General features: G+C 40.0%; 1 protein-coding gene and 1 pseudogene across 8 annotated transcripts in view; both read left to right on the top strand.

Moving 5' to 3' along the window:
* The first annotated feature begins 8,524 nt into the window (after positions 1-8,524).
* LOC306663026 (MAP3K12-binding inhibitory protein 1-like) lies at positions 8,525-9,899 on the top strand (annotated as a pseudogene). The gene is made up of 2 exons: positions 8,525-8,714; positions 8,769-9,899. The product of its transcript is annotated as an MAP3K12-binding inhibitory protein 1-like (transcript).
* Positions 9,900-17,553: 7,654 nt separating this feature from the next.
* Positions 17,554-24,939, top strand: part of INTS10 (integrator complex subunit 10) — a 33,140-nt gene continuing 25,754 nt past the window's right edge. For all 7 annotated transcript variants that reach the window (XM_079140110.1, XM_079140108.1, XM_079140112.1 and 4 more), the window contains exons 1-6: positions 17,554-18,781; positions 19,296-19,363; positions 20,799-20,902; positions 21,584-21,723; positions 23,785-23,866; positions 24,349-24,489. In XM_079140110.1, the coding sequence (XP_078996236.1) occupies positions 18,653-18,781; positions 19,296-19,363; positions 20,799-20,902; positions 21,584-21,723; positions 23,785-23,866; positions 24,349-24,489 (664 nt within the window). In that variant the 5' untranslated portion in view covers positions 17,554-18,652. The remainder of the gene's footprint in view (positions 18,782-19,295; positions 19,364-20,798; positions 20,903-21,583; positions 21,724-23,784; positions 23,867-24,348; positions 24,490-24,939) is intronic.

Here is a 24,939-nt window from a genome sequence, read left to right as displayed (position 1 = left end):
AGGCCATGTGTATTATATAGCACATAATATACATGTATATTATATAGCATATATTATGTCACATCCCAGAGCTAGGAATGAAAACAATTTGTTTTTCCATTGATGGTAAGTGCCATATATGGTATAACCATTTTATAACTTTTTAACATATTTTTTACTTTGCCTTTCCTATGTTTAGCTACACAAATACCACTGTATTACAAATGCTTACAGCATTCAGTATAGTAAGTTGAGCACAGGTTAGAGTCGAGCAACAACAGACCATACCAGAAGACCTAGGTGTGGAGTAGACTACCATCCAGATTTGTGTAAGAATACTCCCTGACAGTCACACAACAATGAAATCACCTAATGACCAATTTCTCAGAACACTGTGATTATTGATAATCGATGCATGACTGTGTATGAAAAAGTAGAAATGGTAAATGTTTCACCAAATGAAAATGATTAAGTGAATTCAATACTGTCATTCAATGAAATATTAGACAACCAGTAGAAATGAACAAATACACATATTCTTAATTCTTTATTTCCTCTCATTGCCCCTACTCTCTAATTTCTTTAACAAAAATTTCTAGAAGACCTGGAAATTTGGGTTCAGTCAGGAATTGGTGAGTCAAAATGCATTCATTTAAATTTTTTGCATACCTACATTTCCAAACTGCCTTTACAAAGACCAAATACCCTTGCCACCAATAAACTTTGGTCATTGTTTGAGTAAAATGATTTACAACTCCTTAAATGACCCCTGGCACTCACATTCTGGATTCCAGCCCCAACTTCTTTATCACCTTAAATTCCTCTCTTTGTTGACAGGTGCCTCCATGACAGCCCAATGGTACTGATATTTACTGCCCTTCAAAGTGCAGACCACAAAGGTGACCTGAGAAGGAGCTTTGAGTCAGATTGCATTTGATTACCAGCTCAACTGCTTATTAGCTCTTTGGCTTTGGAAAAACTGCTTACCTGGAACATAGTTTGAACTGTAGCTTACGTTTTTATTGAATTCTTAGAATTCTGATGATTTCTAAGATATGGAATTACAAAGTCTATGTGTTAGTTCAGGTCCTCTAAGGAGAGGACGTAAACATTGTATTAGGATTCAAGGGCTGTATCAGGGAAAATGGAATCTCAGCTCACCCTGCCATCCACTTGGAACCCCCTGTGGGAAACGTGACCTTGAGGAAATGCAGCAGGGGTGTCCAGGCCCAGGAGATCAGGCCCTCAGGCATTATGTTCCCAGCGTGAGCCAGCCGCAGGACACAGGGTGGGTGGTGAGCCTGGCACGTTTGTCCACCGCCTCTGCAGGCTTCCCTTGGGCAGCTTCCCAACTTCTAACCCATCAGGGAGTCCACAGCTCATCCTCTCGGAACCAGTCTTCCACTTAGAAGGAGCTAAGGGATTATAATTTTTCACTCAAGAAGAGATTTGGAGGATTTATAGGAAAAAATTGAGTCTTCACTGGGACTACAAGAGACGACTAGAATCAATGAAGAAATACCTTTCCCTAAATGGAAAAGTTCCTATGTTTCGAAAATATCATTTCTCACTAAATTATTTCCCTTTCCAGTCAAACTACCCTCGGGGCAGATGAAATTGTTCTCATACTCATCTGAAAGAATAAGCAAAAGGAAAGGGAGAGAACATGTCAAAAAAGGAGAAATAAAAGAAGCTTCTTGCCCCTACCAGATATGAAAGATGATGGAACTTGGTTGCTAAGACAGCGTGGTATGGTTGTAGAAATATACTGACAGAAATGATAGGAGAGGTTAGCAATTGACCTACTACAAAGAGTAATTAGTCCATGATAAACAAGATATCTTACGTTAGTTTGGAGATCATGGGATAAATGGTTCGGGAAATGACTATTTAGAAAACTGAAAGCAGACTCCTAAATCCCACCAAACTCCAGAATAAATTACAGATGGATTTCATTTTTTAATGTATAAAAACAAAACCCAATAAGGTATTTAAAAATAGTTGCGAGACTACCCTGAGCTTAGAATGGAGGAAGCCCTTCCAAGCATACAAGCAGACGCATAAAAACATAACATTAAAGATTAATAAATCTGACTACATTAAAATTCAAGATTCTGTGGGTAAAAAAAAAAAAAAAAAAAAAAAAAAAACACCATAAAAGATTCTGGGAAGGTGGTGGTGGCAGAGAGGACACAGATTTTAGTACTTCTTAAATAACCACAGAATAACAGACAGAGAAACTGGACAGCAAAATGAAAACCATGGCCAATGTTAACAGCAACCCTAGGTTACAGGTATCCCCACGAAACCCAAAATACACACAGATCCGGGAGAAACCACCAGCTGCCAACATACTTGTCTGGTCTTAGCATCTTCACAGGAGGAAGCAGAGGGAAGCAGCACAGGTCTGATGGACCTGAGAAGAGTGACATCATAAAATAGCTAATAGACAGGCACTGTTAGGCACAGCAGATCATCCTGAGAGCAGAAGCTGAAACAGGAAGGAATTTCCCTTTGAAATGCAAAGTGAAACAGAAACAAATGAACAAAGACAAAAGGTTTATGGAGGAAAAGGGAAAACAGAAGAGTTAGAAGATGGCCTGGGTCCGCCTTTTTATGTCATGTGAAAACGAAGCTGTGAAAAACTAGTAGTGTTAAGACCAAACACCTCCTGCAGTCAACTTCAAGAGCATTTCACTGGCCAAAGATGGGTCAAAAGACCCCCAGTAAGGGTAATAATGGTAAGGGGTTGAAATCCATCAAATACACTTCCATCCAAGAATTCATAATCAATAACATATTTTAAAATCAAATTAATCACTTTCAGAATTGAATAGGAAACCAGTTATCTTTAAAAACTAGTTAATAAAGGAAATACAGCATTTATTTTATTTTTCCTCTCTAATGTGAACCATCCCCTGTCCCCTATGTATACTGTATCATAGGGTAACCAAAATTCTATTTATAAAATATTCCAGCCAACAAATGAAAGAGAAATGCTAGGATTTGAATATCATCATTCTCAGACCCAGTGAATTCATGGATCTAGGCATGAAGAATCAACAGCTGCGAAGGTCCCAATGAAAGACACCATCAGACATCACGTGCCTCTTGATGAAAGAACATATCCCATGCTAAATACATCGAACCCAGTGCGATCAGTGTGATCTGGTCCCAGGATAGAGCTGCCAATTTGCAGAAATGAGATGACATTTTAAACTTCACCATGAATACACTCTGCAAAATCCAAATTGTGGGGGAAATCTACAGATCAACCCATCCTGGTTTCTTCAATACACAAATTGTTAGGATAAAATGGGGAAGGGTATTGGACAGGGGGCATGTAGAATAATAAAGTCTTGAAAGACAAATCCCTGCAACAGAGGTTGGCAAGGAAATTGGAACTCTTATGTTGCTGGTGGGAATGCAAAATGTGCAGCTGCTGTGGAAAACATTTTGGCAGTGCCTCAAGAAGTTACCAGAGAGCTGCTACATGATCCAGCAATTCGCCTCCCAAGGATAGACCCAAAGGAACTGAAACATACGTTCACACAGAAACTTGTATTAAAATGTTAGTGGCAGCATTATTTATACTAGCTGAAATAACACAAGTCCTGAGCAATCGATGGATGGGTGAACAAAATGTGTCTTATATGTAAAATGGAAGATTATCTGACCATAAAAAGGAATGAAACACTAATACATGCTGTACAACACCGTGAACTTTGAAAAAATATATTGTCAGACCCAAAAAGTCACAGATTGTATGATTCCAATTTATATGAAATACCCCAAATTGGCAAATCCATGGGGACAGAAAGTAGATGAGTGGTTCCCAGGGATGGGGTACAGGAAATGAGCACTAATGGGTTTCTCTTGGGGGTGGTGAAAATGTTTTGAAGTTGAGTAGTGATTGTGGTTGCAGACTGTGAGAATGTACTAAAAACCACTGAATCGCGTACTTTACAAGGGTGCATTTTATGGCATGTGCGTCATATCTTAATTTTAAAATAATAAATAAAGGGTCCATATTAATTCTTAATGGATGATACAAAACTACAATGTCTAGGGATGCACACTTGGGCAATAAAACTATGTGGCTACACAAGAAAGTTTTTATTTCCGTTTATTTATTGATCGTGGTACTGGGGATTGAACCCAGGGCGCTTTACCACTGAGCTTCACTCTAGACCTTCTTGTTTTCTGTTTGGAGACAAGGTCTTGTTGAGTTGCCCAGGCTGGCCTCCAACTTGCACTTGTAATCCTCCTGTCCCAGCCTCCCGAGTCACTGGCTTGCACCACCACACGTGGCGCACAGAAAGTTATTTTATAAATCAGGATAGTGAGTACTTGCAGGGGAAGCGAGGGGGCATAGAAAGGGGCTTCTGGGGAGAGGAAACTTCTCTTTACCAGTGAAGTAGGTAAAGGATGGTTGCCTTAGAATGAGCCACTAAGTTATACTTTGCTTTATGTGGTTTTCTACATCCATGTTCTGTTTCACAATAAGAATATTATTTCTTAATTCTTCAGAAGATTACAGGGCATTCTGGAAAAAGTATGTGTGTAACAGCAGAAGATTAATGATTCTGTTTTCTAATAATATTTTTAAATTAATAAGGAAACATAAGTGTAAATTTGTTTTAAATCTAGATTTACAATTTTTTTTTAGATTTAGAATTTTTTTAATGAGCAAAGATACTTCCCAGAAAATCCACAATGGCCAAAAAACATATTTTAAAATGTTCTACCATGATAAGAGTTAAAGAAATGCATATTTAAGCAAGAAAATAAAAGACTGTGGTTGATCAAATTGGAAAAGATGAATCGGATAACAATACCTGCTGTTGCAGAGGATGGACAGAGTTGGCCATCTTCTACGAGCTGATTGGATCCCAGTTTGCCGTAACTTGTTTTTGGATAGCCATTTGGCAACATTTAATCTTCGTAAATAATAAATGACTGATGCTATTATGAACATTTTTCTATATGTCTTGTATTGCACAGGAGCATACCATTCTGTTGAGTTAGTATGTGGAAGCAGAATTGCTAGGTGAAATACGCAGATCTTCAACTTTAGTAGATAATGTCAGTTTTTCAAATTGCCTGTAACCATTTGCCACTCTCCTCAGGGGCAAACTCTCAAACTGTGAGTTCCACTGCTTTACATGGTTAGTGGCACTCATTAGTCTATTTTAATTCCAATGGTTGTATGGCTATGTAGAAGTATTTTTTGACATCTTAATTTATATTTTCCTTATTTCTAATGGATCCTCTATTTATTTAGAAGTAGTTTTTATGAAGTTACTATTCAAATTTCTTGCCCATTTTTCTCTATTGGATTGCTTGTCTTTCTCTTTAAAAGTATAGGATGTAAGTAGAGAAAAAGATTTTTTAAAGGACTGCATGGATATTCCATAATGGTAAAAGTGGTTATTTCGGAATGATGGAATTATGAGTGATTTATATTTGTTTTCTTGGGCTATTTTGTCCTTTTCTAATTTCCTATAATGATTATGTATTACTTCAAGAAAGTTAAATGTTGCACAATTCTAATGAATAAAAGCAATGGGTTTTTGCAAAAGATACTCTCTAGGGAATAAAGTTTAAATGCTGAACTGTTAAATTTATGGGATATTTGGATGATTTATGGTAGTGATTCTCAAACTATTACAAGGTGTTCTACAGTTAAAATTGAATAATAGTGTCCTTTTCCAATCTGAAATGGTTTCATTTGTTTTGTTTAATGACTTAGAACAAAATTTAAAACATCAAGTTATCAACCTGTATACATGCCAATGAATTATTAACATACCAAATAGGATTCAGTAGAAATAAAATTTATGAGAGAATTTGGAGCCCAATCTAGGACAATGTCATTCCTGTATCTAGAGGAATTTTTACTTTCATTCCCACTAGAACTCTTAGTAATGCAGCATCTTCTAAAATAAAAGTATTTCCATCTAATAAGTCACAAGTTAAAAGGTGTTAGGTTTCTCATGCCCCGAATAATTACTATCACATGAATAACAACTGTACCCAATGGCGTATGACATAAAAAAAAAAAAAAAAAGAATTAAAATATGAAGTTGACTCAAAGAAATTGCCATCTGATTGGGAAAACTTCCATGATTTGAAAATGGTTTGCCCCCAAAAGTTTCACGCATTGGAAGCTTGTTCTCCAACAATGACACTGAAAGATATGGGACGCTTCCACTAGGCTTCCTAGTGGAAGGTAATTAAGTAATGGGACTCAACTCTCATGAATTGATTAATGCTGTCTCAGGAATAGGCCTGGTATTGTGGGGCTAGATTAGTTCCCCCCAGAATGGATTTCTTAAAGTGAACTCAACTTTCTCTGCTTGCTTTCTTGCTTCCTCTCCCACCACATGATCTCCTCCGTATGCTTGAGCACATGCTTCTGCTATGTGATGCCATCTGCCATCTTGTCACACAGAGGACTCCTACCAGACACCAGCACCATGCTATTTGGACTCTCTGGCCACTAGAATACTAAGCTTCATAAAGCTCCTTTCTTTATACATTACAAAGCATTATTGTTGTAGTCACAAAAAAATGCATGATAATTTATAAATGATGCACAGAGTTAAAAAATTAATTTAAAACTAGAGTAAAGTCATAAAAGAAGGCCTAGCAAAAGAGGAAAATAATCTTAGAGTATTTTTTCCTTATTATGAGGACTCTACCAGAGCACTCTGTCCCATACAATGCCACCATACAATCATGTAAATTTTTTAATCTAAATTTATGCCACCTTCTTATTTTCATCATAGTGGCAAATCCATGGTTTTAGGATGATCTTAAAGCTATAATTCCACAAGAACACAATATATTCTCTATTGATTTGCTGTATCTACCTCTTATTTATATACACAATCATGCTTTCTTTTGTCCTTACATAATCTGAAAAATAACCTAAAAAATCCATAAATTAATTAAAAATTAATTATGAAAAATTAATTTCCACCTATGACTTGCAATGATTCTAAATTTCAACTTGCCATCAGTTTTCATAAATGTTAAATTAGAATGTTGACACTGAACATTTAAAATGAGCCGTACCAGAATGTAAGGCTAAAGGAACTTGAAGTCAGAGAAGGTGGGAAGAGCAGGAAGTACCAGGAATCTGTCTCTCAGGACAAGTGTACAGGCAGAATCTGTCTTATGCAAGGATTTCGAATTCTGTAGTCTATTCAAAAGGTTGGAACTTCCAGGGAAAATGGCCAATAGATCATGGTTGCTTTTGATCCATGTCAGACTAGTGCACAAACAATCGTGCATCCCCCCACTCCCCGCCCTGTGGCACGCAGGGATAGTGCCTCTAGAGTGGCTTGCAGGAACTGGGGTGGACAATAAGGACTTAGTTCTCCAAATGCTGGGGGTTCTGATCACTGATGCTCTGATGGCAGAGGAGCAGAGAGAGTCATGTGGTCACTGTTGACACCACCCATGTTTCATACCCCTCCAGCTAAAGCAGTTACCCAGGGACTGAAAGGGATGTTTAAAAAACTTACAATGGAGTTAGTTCAAAAATCTAACTGACTATTATATGAGATTCTAATATTGGGTAGCACCTCATTCTATAAAAGAGAACGAGTACTCTGATGAGCTGAGCAGAGGAGCTGAAGAAAGCAGAAACAGGCAACAAAAGTGGATTGGTCATCTCAGGAAAGTTATTTCCCTCAGTGCTGAAATGGAACTTCCTTACACTGGTAAGACAGGTAAACTGGGCCTCTTGTTATTTATTGCTGTGAATCTCCTGGTTTGATGGGGGGAAATAGTTCTTTTGAGATGAACAGAAGCACTTTGTTGTTTTTAACTAAGTCTACCCTCAAGAGAAGCTATTTAAACTGAACTTAAGTTTCTGAGATTTTTTTTATCAAAACCTAGCTGACTTGGGGGAGAGAAATACCCAGCTCCAGTCAGACCTTGCTTTCCACATGGGAGAAGGGGAAATTCTCATTCCCAGCATACTCTAGTCATCCTGTCTCACCTAGAGGAGAGAAAAACTGGGAATGACTGTGAGCTTCACAGTCCAGAGGTACAGATTCACTAAAAGACCAAGACCTAATTGCAGGACCATAGGCTGTTTCCCTCCCCTGACACCCTACCATATGTGACTAAAGACCTTTTTAAAGAAGTTCCATGGACATCATATACCATGTCCACTATCAAGAAAAAATTATAATGCACACTAAGAAGAAAAAAAATTAATGCTGTTTGAAGAGACAGAGCAAGCATCAGAACCAGATGTGGATATCAAGGATGTTGAAGTTAACAGACAGGGAATTTAAAGCAACTATGATTAATACGTAGGGATTCTTTCTAATAAAATAGCTAGTATGCAAGAACAGATGGGCGATATAAATACAAATGGAAATCCTGAAAAAGAAATGAAAAAAAATGCTAGAGATAAAAAACACTAACAGAAGTGAAGAATACCATTGATGGACTTACTAGTAGACTAGTTATGGCCGAGGGAAAAAAAAATCTCTGAGGATATATCAATAAAAACACCCAGGGGAAAGGGAGGGGGTGGGATTGTGAGCGCACCTCGGTGGTGGTGGGGGGCTGCCCGCGAAGGTGTCATGGCTGCTGCTACGGAGCTTAGTCACCCGGGCAGCAGTGACAGCAGTCTGGAGGGAAGCTGCAGCCCCAATCTTTCCCGAGAGGTGCTCTGCGAAATCCTTCGTTCCCTGCACACCCTGGCTGGACAGATATACAGCTTAATCGTGTAATTTTTGTGATGTTGCTGGTTTGCCCCTTTGAAGCTTAACCTCAAAGATGATGTGGTGAAAATTACAATCGATTGGAACAAGCTCCAGAGCCTCTCAGCATTCCAGCCTGCATTGCTCTTTAATGCACTTGAGCAACACATTTTATATTTACAGATTGACAGATGAATATCTGCATTTATTGAAAGAAAACAAGCTGAAATCAATGAAAACAACGTCAGGGAATTTTGCAATGTTATTGATTGTAATCAAGAAAATAGTTGTGCAAGAACTGATGCCATTTTTACCCCTTATCCTGGATTTAAAAGTCATGTAAAGGTTTCTAGAGTTGTGAATACGTATGGACCACAGACTAGACCTGAAGGAATTCAAGGGTCAGGTCATAAACCCAATAGCATGCTCCGAGAATGTGGGAATTAGGCTGTAGAAGAACGACTACAAAATATTGAGGCTCACTTGCGATTGCAGACAGGTGGTCCAGTGCCAAGAGACATTTATCAGAGAATTAAAAAGCTTGAAGATAAAATCCTTGAATTGGAAGGCATCTCCCCTGAATATTTTCAATCTGTAAATCTTTCTGGAAAAAGGAGAAAAGTTCAACCACCTCAACAGAACTATTCACTGGCTGAACTTGATGAGAAAATTAATGCCCTCAAACAAGCACTGCTCAGAAAATCAAGAGAAGCAGAATCCATGGCAACTAACCACCTTCCATGACAAATTCCTCTCATCCGTGTCATTTTACTTTTTTTATATATGTGTGTAACTTACACTTTAATTAATTAATGAATATATATTTATCAATGTAAACTTTTCTGTGAAGTTGAGGTATATTTTTACACAATTCTATCTTGCAACAAGTAATCTTCATCTATTCCAGTGAGTTTTGAGATAATGAATGTACTAAATTAATCATTGTTGGAATTTATTCCCTTCTGTTTTAAAGGAGGTATTTTGGAAGTTGAGAAACTTAATTTGGAAGTACATTGGGGTGGTTTCTTTGTTGTTTTTTTGGGGTTTTGGTTTTGGTTTTTTTGTTTTTGTTTTTGTTTTGGTGGACTATAGGAAGATTATTTTGATAGTGAGATTTAAAAGGAACTTTATATTTGTAACATTGCTTAACCAGTTTACTAGTTTAAATTAGTACTTTGTACATACTGGGCATTTAACAAATTTCTTGTTTTAAATGAATATTAAATCCATGTATAAACTTCTATTTTTATTTTTTAGATGTCAGTTAATGTAATAAACAATAGATCCAAATTTATCTTTTTATTGACTGTGGGAAAAAAAAACAAAAACAAAAACAAAACAAAAAAAAACACCCAGAACTGAAAAGCAAGGAGCATAAAGAGTGAAAAACAAAGGAATATTCAAGGTTTGTGGGGCAATGACATAAGGAGTAACATGCATAATGGGAATATCAGAAAGAGAAGAAAGGAACTGAAGAAATATTTGAAACAATAACAACTAAGAATGTTCCCAAATGATTGTGAGATACCAAACCACAGATCCAGGAGGCTCAGAAAGCATGAAGCAAGAAAAGTAACAGAAAAAACAAAACAAAACAAAAACAAAAACAAAAACAAAAACAAAAAACCTACACGTAGTCAAATTATTTTCAAATTACAGAAAATGAATAGTAAACTTTAAAAATACTGAAAAGTCAGAAAAAATACACCTTACCTATAGAGCAAAGATAAGAATTACATCTGAATTTTCCTCAAAAACCATATAAACAAAAAGGGAGCAGAGTGAAATATTTAAAACGCTGAGAGAAAAAAGTCACCAATGTAGATTTTAGGACCCTGTGAAAGTATCCTTCAAAGTAAAGGAGAGATAACGACACTCTTAAACAAAAATTGAGGGAATTTGTTGCCAGTACACCAGACTTACACAAAATGCTAAAAGAAGATTTTTTTTAGGGACAGAGAAAAACACATAAATTAGAATCATGTACCTATGTAAAGTAAGGAAGAACACTGAAGATTGAATAAATGAAAGTAAAATGAACACTTCTATCATTCTTATTCTTAACCGATCTATCAGATGGCAGTTTGTTCAAAATAACAAAGCATCTAGGTACCTGATTATGTATATTTACATACATTATGTATATTAACATACTTATATAAGTAAAACTAATGTACAAGGGATGGGAGGGAAGAATTAGAATTATTGTTATTTTAAGGGATCCACACTACTGATGAAATGATACAGTGATATTGAGAAAGTAGGCTTGGATTTATTGTAAACATATTTTTGAAAACTTTACATCATCCACTGAAAAGGAGGAGGAAGAGGAGAAGGAGGAAGGGGAGGAAGGGAAGGGGAAGAAGAAAGTGGGTATGGTCGGATGTTCCGAGCTGTTGGAAAATTAATCCTCAAGCAACTATGTTGGGAGACGGGGATTTTGAGAGGTGTTAGGTCACCAGGGTCTTATCCTCATGAATGGATTCATGCTGCCATTGTGGGAATTAGCTCCTGATGAAGGGTTGAGTCTGGCCCTGCCCTCTCTGTCTCTCTCTTCTGTCTTCTGAATCACAGTGCTTCTGTAACACAGCTGGTTTCCAGTCCTGGCTACACACTAACAATATAGCATAGGCTGCTGGAAGTCTTGGCAAGGAACCTAACTACAGCCATTTTGGGCCTGCCCCACCAACCTTGGTAAAGTTTTAAAAAATCCTACGTCACCCATTATATATTTGGGACCATCTATACCTTTGTTTTTCTCTTGGAATTACAGCTAATTTAATAAATGGTAAGAAAACAGTGGTGCTATGGTTTGAATGTATCCCTTCCAAAATTTCTGTTAGAAACTTAATCTCCAATGCAACAGTCCTGGGAGATGGTGACTTTCAGAAGTGTTTAAGGCAAGAGGGCTCCTCGTGAATGGATGAATGTCTCTTGCAGGCATGGGGTCTCTCTTCTGTTATATGAGGTTTTGGGATTTGTCCTTTCTTGCCCTTCAACTTTCTGCCATATGTGGACATAGCAAGAAGACTCTCATCAGATGCCAGCACCATTTTTTTTTTTTTTTTGACTTCCCAGTCAGAACCTGCGACAGGACATTTCTGTTTTTTATAAATTGCCCAGTCAGTAGTATTGTTACAGCAGCACTAAATGGGCTAAGGCATATGGTGATGGAAAAACTCTCATAATGAAATTCTGAGATCCCCATACTTGGATACACCAAGGGGAAAATGGAACACTAGAAATCCACGGCATGCCACCGTATCCAAATTACTCAAATTATGACCTGAGCTATGTCTGGAATCCAGAGGATTTGCTGAGGCGCCTCCTGTAACTCCCATGTCCAGTAATAACTATTATCTTAGGCTGGGTTATCTAGAAGTGACTGAGACAGGGATTTGGGAGCCCATGATTTACTGAGGAAGTGTTCTTCAAGAAGAACCTATGGTGGAGGACAGAGGTATAGGGCAAAGCAGAGGAAAGAGCTGGGCATGGACGTGGTCTCAGACAAATCCAGCCATGACCTGATCTACCAGAGGAGGAACATAGTTATGCTACATATTTGCCAACCCTCTCCCTTGAGACAAGGGCACTAAACATTTTTAACCTTTTCACCCCCATGGCTAACTTCTCAAAGAAGCTTAGAGCTGCTGTAACCAAAAACTTGAAACTGAGTGATTTTTTTAAGAAAAGAAATGTATTTCTTCACAGTTCTGGAAACCCAGGTCCAAGATCAAGGCTCTGGAATTTGGTGATGGGCTTCCTGTTGCATTATAACATGGCAGATGGCATCACACGGGGGTATGGACTATGTTGGGGGGACGTGGTGTTAGAGCTGGGGCCTTCCAAGAAACTAAGGTAGTATGAAGACCCCCACCCTTCAAATCCTGATTCTTGTGATCAAGTCAGAAAGATTTCAGACATGTCACTCAGAGTAGCTGGCATGAGTTTATTGAAGGGATAGTAAAAGCAAAAGGCAATCCTCTCAAAGGAGAGAGTGGGCCTCTCAGAGAGGAGAGGGACAGCATGCCTCTCCTGCACTCCTGTTTTATTGGGGATCCCAAAGAAGTTTCCAGAGAGTCTCGCCAGCTCATCTCTTGACTAGACTGACAGCAGAATGACATCAGATTTTCAAGTCTCTCCCACCATGACAACTCTAGGGCTCGTTGGCCCATGCTGATCAATTCTTAACCACACAGTCTTACAGGTTTTATTGTTAGGAGGAATTATCCTTATCTCCTTGAGTTTAGGGATCCGATCTATGAAAAGGGTCATAAAATTCTCCCCCTTTAGGTAACGTGGGTTCCTCTTATAGGTATTATTTTGGGGCTGCATTTCTCCTGCAGATAACAGGTACTTTGCTGAGGAATGTAACATGTCCTGTCCACTTAGGCCAGGCAGGGCTGAAGGTAAATTGCTTCTTGGAAAAGAAAGTATGTGTGGGTAAGCAGAGTGGACCCATTTTATAGAATTATTCCTATAACCTCAGGTTCCTACCACTTCCGTCTGTCTACCCCTACCAGTAGGTGGTCGAACTTTCAAGATAGCGTGAATCCATTCATGAGTGTAAGTGCTTTTTACCTAAATACCTCCTCTTAGGCCCTGTGGCCCCAAATGGTTGCATTGGAGATTAAGTGTCCAATGCATGGTTTTGGGGGTACACGTTCAAACTATAGCACACAGAATCTACTATAATTAATGAGAAACTACAGCAACCCAATAAAAACACATCTACTATTGGAAGAAACCAGGAAAATGGATTGAAGCTATAGAAGTGGGATCAACTGATAAGGCAGAATCTTTTGAGTGTGAGATTCTGAGCTTAGGTGAGGATTTTGCCTTTGAATGAAAGGAACCTTTTTTTTTCCTTTGAAACTAGACAGAACTGAATCTGTAATAAAATTAGAGGCTTTATGCAAATGTGTTAGCAAAAGATCAAAGAATTCAAACTTCACCTGAATTTTATTGTCAGCCTACTATTAATAATGCCTGGCACTGTTCTCCCTGCTGGGGAAGTAATGGCATAAAGATAGAAAAGGTCGCTAATCCAATGGAGCTTATTGGCTGGTAAACCATCAGTTACAAAACAGTAAAAGGATGGTAGGGCCAGGTCCTGGGGTGCATGCCTGTAATCCCAGCGGCTCAGGAGGCTGAGGCAGGAGGACAGCAAGTTCAAAGCAATTTAGTAGACCCTGACTCTAAATATAAAAAAGGACGGGGGATGTGGCTCAGTGGTTAAGCTTCCCTGGGTTCAATCCCCAGTACAAAGATAAATAAATAGATAAGGTTGGAACAAGGAGAGATGGGGTGAGAGAAGATTTCCTGCCATATGAGGCTAGCAGTGGGGAGTGTTGGGGCACAGGAGAGGTGACAGTGAAGACAACAAAAAACATACCACAGGAAGAACTGAAAGAAGCTCTGGGTGAGGATGGTAGCCAACGATGAAGCAAACAGCTGGCTGCAAACGAGACGTCAGACAACAGGGACATCAAAGAATACACACCTGACCAAGTGTATGGTCTTATAAGAGAACTAGGGAAGAATGTCTATTTTAGTCAGTTTTTTTGTTGCTGTGACCAGACAGGAACCACTTTAGAAGAGAAAAAGTTTATTTGTGATCTCAGTTCATAGACAGCAGTCTCTGTGTGGCCCTGGTAGAGAGAAGCAGCTCAGGACATGGCAATCAGGAAAGAGAGAGGGAGGGAAGGAGGGGGAGAGGGAAAGAGAGGTGGGGGGAGGGAAAGAGAGAGAGAGAGAGAGAATATGAATGTGGGCTCTGCTCACCAGCAACAAAATGCAAGCCCCCAAGTGACTCCCCCACTGACCCACCTCCTCCAGCTACATCCTGCCTGCTACAGTTATCACCCAGTTAATCCCTATCAGTGGATGAACCCACTGATTAGATCACAACTCACAATCTAAACTTTTCACCTCTGAAAATTCCTGCATTGTCTCACACACGAGCTTCTTTGGGAACGCTTAGTTTCTAAACAATACAGTCTCCAAAATTAAAGCTCAATGGCTTCAACCTTCCCAGTAAAAGACATGGTCATCTGCTCAAGGTTCAGAAGTGACAAAGGCTTGGAATAGTTGTTGAAAGCCTAAATCCATACCCAAACCTTGAATCTGTTACAGCATCAATGTGCACACATTTGTTATTCTCCAGTAGAACTCACCTCCCCACATGTATTTATTAAAGCAGCAGTTCCAAGTCAGTCTCAGCATCCAGGAAGGATTTAGGCTGGTAATTTGAAGAGTGGAAGCTGAGAAGCCAGGGTGGAGTAGTGGAAGGGGCTGGGGACATGATACAGTCCCTGAAGGGATACTTCCAAGGACCCACTCCCTTCAACCAGGCTCCACCTTCTAGTTTCTACCACTTCCTCATAGTCTATTCAAATTATAAATCCATAACGGATTAATCCACTGCTGAGGTCAGAGCACTCATAAGTCAATCACTTCTCTAAAGCCCTATCTCTGAACATTGCTGCGCTGGGACAAACCTTTCACACATGAGCTTTTGGGGGACACTGCAGATCCAAACTACAACATAGAGTTCAATACAAAACACTAAACTGAGTTCCAGGAACTTGAGGCTAGGTGATGGATGCTGGGCACTTTGCATGTGCCCAGCTGTCATAGAGAAGAACTGAGCTAGGTGCCCAGATTCTCACAAAAGGCTTTAAGAACACAATGATAAAGCCAGAAATGGACTCCCTGTGTGTGGGATCACCCTTCTGATCTCTGAGGTGTCAGCATTAACTTGAGGAGAAATGTTTAGCTGGAGGCCACTAGAAATTAAGAAGCTGGCTAGAAAATAGCCATAAATCTTATCTTGTTTCCTGGCCAAAAAAAAAAAAAAAAAATCTAAATACATCCAGAGTTTCCTGATTTATCCCCTAAATTAAAATTGTTCTTTTACAATTGTTATTCCATAGAAGATTCAGGAACAAGTGTGCAGGTGTTCTTCTTTTTTTAATTTTAAGATGAAAACCTGAAAGTTCAATGACCCACATCAGTCATTTCCGCCATTTGGAAATTCTGACAACACTTTTTGTTGGTTGGCTTTTTGTCACCATGACCAAACTATCTGACAAGAACAACTTAGAGTTTATTTTGGCTCAGTTTCAGAGGTTCAGTCCATAGTCGGCTGGATCCGTCACTCTCGGCCCAAGTGAAGGGACCTGCAGAAGAAGGGTGCTCACCTAATGGTTGATACGAGGAAGAGAGAGAGAGAGAGGGAGGGGAGGGACAGCAACAGCCAGGAGCCAGGACAAAATATAAATCTTAAGGGTATACCTCCAGTGACCTACTTCCTCCAGATACCCCTCACCTTCCTATAGTTACCCACCAGTAATGCATTCCAATTATTAGCCTCTCAAGTGGATTTATTCACTCATTAGGTTACAATCTCACAATCTAATTATTTCACCTCCTACATTAACACAAGAAATTTTGGGGGACACCTCAAATCCAAACCATAACACATTTTACATATTAAAACCAGTGAAATAATGAAAACATATTTAAGCTACAATCTGTTTGTATGACCTACACTTTCTAAGGCAAAAAATATCCTGACTGCTGTTTAAATTCAATTTTCTACCTTCTCCCATTCTAGAAAGCCAAAAGTATTCCACTGTTAGGTGGATCAAACTCACGTTGAGTGACCTACAGATCACACTTTTAGGGTTCCTGGCATCAAGAGGAAAAGCAAATAGCACCCTGGGCACCATAAGGCTTCCTGGAGTGCTGATACCACAATGAATTCATCGTGGCAGGATGAGGTTAATGCAAAAGGTTAGCAAAATTTAGCTAACCTTTGCAATCATTGAGGATACTAATGAAACAGAATCAAGTTTTTTAAAAAATCTGAGTGATGGGGGAAGTCTTAGAAATTTTCATAACTTTGTTAGCTGGGTGGCTCATGCCTATAATTCCAGCAATTTGGTAGGGTGAGGCAGGAGGATCACAAGTTAGAGGCCAGCCTCAGCAATTTAAAGAGACTCTTGCCTGGTGGGGGGAGGGGAGGAGTTTGTTGGGGATGTAGCTCAGTGGTAGAGCATCCCAGAGTTCAATCCCAGTAACTCCCCCCAAAAATCCATAACTCTTAATAATAGCAAAATAAAAGAGCTTAGATATTAATGGATTTGACAGCACTGGTGCTTTACATGATATCTGCTCCTCTATGTCTGCACTTTTTGATACTTCCGTCTAAACCTATACACTAATTCACCAGAAACTTTAGAATTATTTGTAAATTATCATAATCAGATATTTTACATATTACAGTAAATAGTAATACATTATTTAAAATATATTTTTCCATGTATGTAAGTACACAGCAATTTCCCATTTTATTTTAAACAAATCAGATTGGAAATCTTTATCTCTTGGTCTTTTCATATGACAGTGGCAACAGAAGTTGATTCAATTTTGCACATAAAACTCGAATCAAAAGTCTAATATTCAGAACTCAGTTTTTGACATATTCTTCCTATTCACCCATGAATACTGCTTTCTCACCAGAGCGCAGAGATTAATTTTTTTTCTTCTCTCAAATGTAAAGTTTTGGTGAAAGTGACACTAATTTTGTTCCAGGGGTTGTAAGCCAAAAACCTGGCTCCTGGGCTCCCATCTAATCATGTCAGTCCACTCTAAAAACCAAACAGAAAAAGTGATGGTGGAAAATAGAAAAGGAACTTTCATCACTACAGTTATACTTTGAAGACAAAGAGGACACGTTTCCAGCCTTGTCTTAGGGGACACTGACATAAACTTTCAGATTACATAGACAAAAGGGGCCAGACATACCCACAGCCCCAGTAGTCCTGGTCAAAGTGACCAGGGTCTTGATGGTGATAAGAAAGTTGCTGTCGTAGGGAAATGGTTTCAGCTGATCACAAGACATTTATGGACCAGACCCGCAGCTCCTCAAATCCATGGTGACTCAAGAGTAAAGCAGAAACAAAATGTTTACATTGCAGGCCCATGTGAAGTTTTTCTTTTGTTTTGTTTTGCTTTGTCTTGTAAATTAGTAAAAACTGCCTGTGAATCTTTGTTGTAATTCTGGCTAGAGGAGATAATTCAAATTGCATAGCTACTTTTCCCTTGGTCCCGCGTCTGTCATACTGTAAAACCCTTGCTGCGTCAGTGATTTGGTCATCTCTGTAGCTCTCACAAGCATCCAACAAAAACAACTTTCCAAATGTCAGCTGTTCAATAAGTGCATGGGGAAATCAGGGAATAAAGGTAAAAAAAAAAAAAGTCTCAAAAAGTGGATGGATTTAGGAAAGAGAAAAAGCACCATTCCAAACGCTGAAAGCCCATTCCCCCAGTCGAGCCCCAAGCTTTTGCACAGATAAACCGGGAAAATAAAATTCGAGGATCTGGGGTCCCGGGAGGTTCCAACACCCGCCTGGGCAGAGACGCTCCCCACGCGCAGTCCCACTCCTTCCCGCCTCCCCAATACCCTCTGCGTTTCCTCTCAAACATTTTTCCAGGTCTAATATCCAGATTCCAGGCCTCCAGGGACACCTAGTCACCGCCGACCGCCTGCCTGATAGTCTCCACGACCCCAAAGACTGAGCAAACAACGCGGAGGGAGCCGAGAGCAAAACAGCACCAAGTTGTGAGCCCTGTCCTGCGCATGCTCCTTGACTTGACCAGGGGTTACCCTGGAGTCCGCAAGAATGAAATCCACTTCTCCAGAGTTTTGAGGTGACCCTGCAGAGTCCGTTCCCAAACGCGTTTCTCGGGAAAGGAAACCTAGCCGAGCCAACCGCAGGCAGCTGCTCACAAAGCCCGGAACACGCTCCCGCTCCACTCCGTGCGCCTCCGTGCGTCTCCGGACATGCGCAGTGGCTCCCCGCGGCGGCAGCGGCGGTAGCAGAGTCTCGGGGCCGGAAGGTCCGCCGGTGTTAGGCTGACGGCTAGCTGGCTCCTGGGTCATGTCGGCCCAGGGTGACAGCGAGTTCCTGGTGCAGCGAGCCCGGGAGCTGGTGCCGCAGGACCTGTGGGCAGCCAAGGCGTGGCTGATCACGGCCCGCAGCCTCTACCCCACTGACTTTAACATCCAGGTGAGGTCCGGGCCCGTGCGGCGCCCGCGAAGGTGCGAGCCCGGCGCCCGCAGCCCCTGCCGTCTCACTTCTCCCCGCCTCCCGCTCTCCCGCGCTGCTCCGTCCACACCCCTCCGCGGCGAGCTGGGCCGCGGCGGAGCCCACGAGAGGTCGGGTCTGGTGGGGTCCGCGGGGCCGTGTGGTGTGGCTCTCCCGCCTGCCCAGCACCGTCTCGCCCCTGGAAGGCCACTCGCCCATTCATTCATCACCGTGGCAGCCATTGCCCGGCGCCTCCTACTTTTGAGACGGTATCCCTGTCAGTCCTGGGAGCTCACCGGTGCGAGCGAGCCCAGGTGGCGCCGCTCCGCCCCGGGGCAGGGCTGCCAGCAGGGCGGGCCCGACTTCACGCAGTGATGCTTTGCTCTCGGGCCCTCCCTGCCCCGCAGGGCACTCAGGGAAGGCCCGCCAGCGACGCGGGCGGTGGTCCAGACCCTGCCCCGGGCAGGGGTGGTGACGGGGCCGCTGTGTGTTGCAGTATGAGATGTACACGATCGAGCGGAACGCCGAGAGGACTGCCACCGCCGGGAGGCTGCTGTACGACATGTGAGTGCGCGTCCACTTCTGCAGCGGCTCTCGGGAGCTTTGTTCTGTCGTCCAGTGGGAGTTGGGAGAGATCTGAGAGTTCGTCCACGTCGCCGGTACCCAGACCTCGCTTAGTAGAGGGACTAGTCTTTTCCCCTTGCTCACACGCCTTCTGCAGAGAAGTCTTTTTTTATTCGTGTTCTAACTTCTATCCAGTATTTTATTTTATTTTGGGGAATCATACAGAAGTTCAAACAATACTTAAGTGGTAGAATAAAACGTGAAGTCGCTCCTAAACTCAACCAGAGTTTTGTGTGCGTATCTATATACCTAGACATAATATATAAAAATGTTTTTTGGGGGGGTTGGGGGAGAGGTTACAAAAGTGAGGTCAAACTATTCTAATTCTGCAGCTTGCTTTCTTCACCCACTGTGATGGAGCCCTTCCCATGTCAGTATGCCAGGGTCCACTCTATTGTTTTTCATGCTTGTATAGCATTTTATAACCACTCCTTTCTTGGTGGACATTTAGGTCATTTCCAGTTATTTGAAATTATGTTCACAATGTCAGTAAGTAATTTTGTACCCATAGTTTGGTGTTTTTCTGAGGAAGGGGATTCAAAGGCATATTTCTGTAGTTAAAGGGTATAAATATTTTCAGTTTTTATTCATAATCAAATTGCTTTCCAAAAAGGACTATCCCAATTTTTATTTCCATGAATAATGTATAATAGTGCCAGGTTTCCCACATCCTTGCTCCTTGCCAATATTGGATATTATCAATTTCTCTTTTTTTTCTTTCTCCTCCTTCTCCTTCCCCTTCTCCTTCCTTCGCCTTCTCCATCCCCATCCCCTTCCCCCTCTTCTCCTTCTTCTTCTTCTTCTTTTTTTTTTTTTTTTTTAAGGTGGAGTTTCACTATGTTGCCCAGGCTGATCTCAAATTCTTGGGCTTAAGTGATCCTCCTGTGTTAGCCTCCTGTGTGAGTAGCTGGGATTGTAGTCATGTGCCACCACTCCTGGCTTATCAGTCTCTTTTTCACTCTTGCTAGTATGATAGGAAAGAACTCTGTCTTGCTATTTTTTTTTTTTTAATTCATGCTATATATATTACTGGTACAGTTGATTATTATTTCAGCTTTTTACTTTGGCTATTTGTAGTCTGTGATTTGTCCTTGTACATTTTTTCCTTTTGTAAAGTCTGTTTTATTCTTGTTGATTTTGTAGTCCTATATATTTTAGGGTTGCTCGTCTTTTATAAAAACTTCTAAAGACTTTTGAGTGTACTCATTTTTCTAAACTGTTTTATTTTCATGTCTTTATTTAGGTTTGTTTTGCCATATCTAAGCATTCACTTCAAAAAAAGAAAAATGTTTTTCTCTAAATGCTAATATTCTTACTGTTTTGGATGCTATATAAAATCTGACATTTTAATTTAATGCTCTTATTTTAAAAACAGGTTTATGAGTTTCCCAGATCAACCAGTGGTATGGAGAGAAATCAGCATTATTACATCAGCATTAAGGAATGATTCACAGGATAAACAAACCCAATTTTTAAGAAGTAAGAATGGAATAATACTTTAATAGTGTATAAGTTACCATTTCTGGAAGACCAAATCATACATAGAGATTTCACTCGAAAGTTACACCTGTGATATTGGTACCCACATATGTATTATTCTTGGCTACTAAAGTCTGTAAAAATGTCACTCACTCCCTTGGATATTTTTATGTCCCTTTAAGCTTTCCTAAAGGATGTGGAGCTATCAGTGAGACCAGGAAATTGAACATATTTTACTGTAACCAGAAAGTATCTATAGACCTCTGCAAAGCAAGGGAGAGACTTTTCATAACTTGAAACTTTTTTCTTTAAATTTCAGAATTGATTACTATAGTCAATCAAAGATTTCAAATTCAGGATAAAATATAAAGTAGGTAGTTTAGGTCATTTCAACTGAAATAAGTGTATATTCTTTGTCTCTACCTGCAATAAACACTGTTGTGACTGTCCACACATGCCATTCTTGTGTTCTGGATTCAGTAAAGCCTCCAAATGTTTTGTCATTATTCAGGAAACCTCTTGTTCTAAGTTCTGTGAGTTCCAAAGCCTGCCAGGTTGTAAGTGAAACCTGACCACAGTGATTAGTTATTGTTCAGTATATGATATTGCCTTACTTAACATTTTTTGCTTCAGTATTTTCTCTCTCAAAGACATTTTAAAGATGAAGTTTGTTGTACCCAGGTTTATTTGAAACCCTTCCTGGTCGGGTCCAGTGTGAAATGTTATTAAAGGTCACGGAACAGTGCTTCAACACGTTGGAACGATCAGAAATGTTGCTCCTTCTTTTGAGGCGTTTCCCTGAAACAGTAGTGCAACATGGGGTAAGACTGATTCTTCTTCTTAAGAGAAAATAGAATTGATTATCAACAGATAAATCGGTGTGGTTAGGCGCTACACTGTGTATTATACTAAAGCAGGAAATCAAGAGTTTCTTTGTCAGTAAGGCTAAAATGGACACCGCTGTTAGCAAACATAATTACACATTTCCAGGACAAGTTGTCTTACCAGTGTAAGGAAATAGGCACCAAACTCTGGCAGCAGTGTTTATTTACATTTTTTCCATTGTATTTGACAATGTTTGAATTTAAATGAAAGCCATACTTCATGGTCTTAGCAGAGATGTTCTTCATGTGTTTCTGCCTTGTGGACCCTTTTTCCCTCTATTCCTGACACCCTACACCTGTGATAATTTTTCGGTGCTATTGGCAGGCATTGGTTAAGTGCAGGATCTCCTAAAGAAACCAAATCTTAAGTGTTTCAGTAACTTCCCACAAGCCATGAGTAGTCAGGATTCAAGCTGCTCATTCTGGTCATTTAAACCCTTTTGGTTTTTCTTTCCGGTGCCAGTTTTCTGCCTTCTGCCCTTGGTTAACTTTCTGCATACTTCCTTGTATTTGTTTCTAGGGCTGTCATTACAAAGTAGAATTGGGGTGGCTTAAAACAAGAGAAATTCTCCCATAATTCTGGAAGCTGGAAGTCCAAAAGCAAGGTGTTAGTAGGGCCATGTTTGCCCTAAAGAGTCCAGGGAAGAATCCTTAGTTCTGGTGGCTGTCAGAGATCTCTCAAATTCCTTAGCTAGCAGCTGCATCACTCTGATTCCTGCCTCCATTGTCACTTGGTCTTTTCCCTGCTGTTCTGTGTCTTCCTCATAAGAACATCAGGCATTGGTTCTTGCCTATCTGATCAGTATGACTACATCTTCATTAATTATAATTACAATTATACAATTATAATTAATTAATTATAATTACAAGGACTCTGTTTTCTTTACAGGTAAAACATATATATAACCATGCACCTTGTAATGATATTTTGATCAGCAGTGGACTGCAGATGTAACAGTGGTCCCATAAGATTATACCACCTAGTGACAGTATAGCCATCTTAGGTTAAATTAGTACAATCTGTAACATTCACGCAGTGATGAACTTGCCTAACGTTACACCTCTCAGGCTATATCCCCATCAGTAGATGATGCATGACTGTATAAGGTCACATTCTGAGGTTACGGGTGGATATGAGTTTGGGGACACTATTCAAACCATTCTATTCCCTGGTCATGACTCTTGACTTTTAACCTTCTGTGTAATGTAATATTTTGCATTGTACCACCTCTACCATAGAGCGTCCCTGTGTGGTTGCAAGAAAGATAATTCAAATGTCTTGGTGGATTTTGATAAAGGACTGTACTGTGCTAAGGCCTTGGTGATAGAAAGGTGACCTTAAAACTCAGACATTTCTGTCTAATCTTGCCCATTCTGAATGACTGGCAGTTCCACCAAACTCTTGAGAATGTTAAATTTTGTCCGTCTCATATATCCTGATATAGAGAATAAAGTTGGTTCCCACATTTCGCAGAGCATCTGTTCATCTGGCCAGGCATGGGGCCACAGTTCTTTAACCCCAGTGCCAGGAGACCAAGGCAGGAGGATCACAAGTTTGAGATCAGCATTGGCAATGTAGCAAGACCCTTAGTAACCTGGTGAGACTGTCTCGAAAATAAAAAATAAAAAGGAGCGAAGATATCACTCAGTGGTAGAGCACCCGTGTTCAATTCCCAGTGCAAAAAAAGAAAATCTGACTGTATTATTCTAACCCCAGTTCTAATGCTTCCCTGAAGTTTCTACAAACATTTCATTAGCATTTTAATTTAGCTAGTTTAGCGGGGAATAACAGACCAGAGTGGTGAGGTAATCAGATTAATTTAGCTTCCTGGATTGTGTTGCAAATGCATTTTTTTTTGTTTTCTAGTCTTTAAACTGAGATTATTTGTTTCTCAGAGAAGTCTGACTATATAAACTGTGTAATAAAAAACATTTTTTCATGTAATTCTGACATCTTAAACTGCATACATTTAAATGATTAATTTTATTTTGAAACAGTTTGGCCTTGGGGAGGTACTTTTAGAAGCTGAAACTATTGAGGAACAAGAATCTCCAGTTAACTGCTTTAGAAAATTATTTGGTAAGAAAAATTGTGTTTTGTATTACTTCCTTGTGAGTAGAGTATGCTGGGATAAGGTCATTTGTGAAATGTAGAGGAACTCTTTGTATTATGAAATGCAAGTCTTTGCTCAATTTTTTTTTTGATCCAGAAAGCATTTTAAACAACTTCTAGACTTTTATTTGTAATGTTTGAACCTCTGAAAGAATATGTGCAGCCTTATGTGTGAGTGTGAAGCATGATCATAGACATCTGAGCCTACCACCACCCAGTGAGTGCTGAACCTTTTCCCACGACTTAGGATCTGCTTGTGTACTTCTTCACTGCCTCCTTTCATGGGTATCCCTTTGCATGTCAATTTTTAAATAAGTGTGCCATAAGGGATTTTCCCCTCAATATGGCTTATATGCTACATTAAGTGAACACTAATAGGAATTTTGTTCTTGCCAGAACCCTATTATAGACAACTTGATTCGTTTTTTCTTATTTTCCCCTTTCCACAGTTTGTGATGTCCTTCCTCTAATAATTAACAATAATGATGTTCGGTTGCCTGCCAATTTATTATATAAATACTTGAACAAAGCAGCTGAATTTTATATCAACTATGTCACTAGGTCTACTCAAATAGAAAATCAGCATCAAGGTAAGTGGCACTACCCTGCAATTTTATTCAGACAGGCTTTAGTAACATTGCAACTTCAAAAATCCCTTATTGTGATTACTGTCCTCTGAATGTATATAGTTGACAGTTTTTTTCAAGGATATTATCAAGGAAAAAATATTAAATTAAGAGATGAGATGATTCAGGAACCAACTCTGTCCCTTGATTGAAACATTCTAGTTGCTGACCTGGTTAGCATTAATGCACTCAACTGTTATAGGTACCACAGCTCAAAATTCACTTCCTGCTTAGATGGTTGACCAGTTGAGGTTCACATGTACAGTCATGTATTGCTTAGTGATGGGAATGCCTTCTGAGAAATGTGGTGTTAGGTGATTTCATGACGCAGACATCATAGAGTGTACGTACACAAACCTAGGTGGCACAGCCTGCTACACACCTAGGCCCGACATTTTTGGGCCTGTGCTTCTG

The sequence above is a fragment of the Sciurus vulgaris genome, assembly GCF_902686455.1.
Source record: "Sciurus vulgaris genome assembly, chromosome: 5".
Taxonomy (NCBI): Eukaryota; Metazoa; Chordata; class Mammalia; order Rodentia; family Sciuridae; genus Sciurus; species Sciurus vulgaris.
The sequence above is the reverse complement of the archived record's forward strand: the minus strand, read 5'-3'. Positions and strand labels throughout refer to the sequence as shown.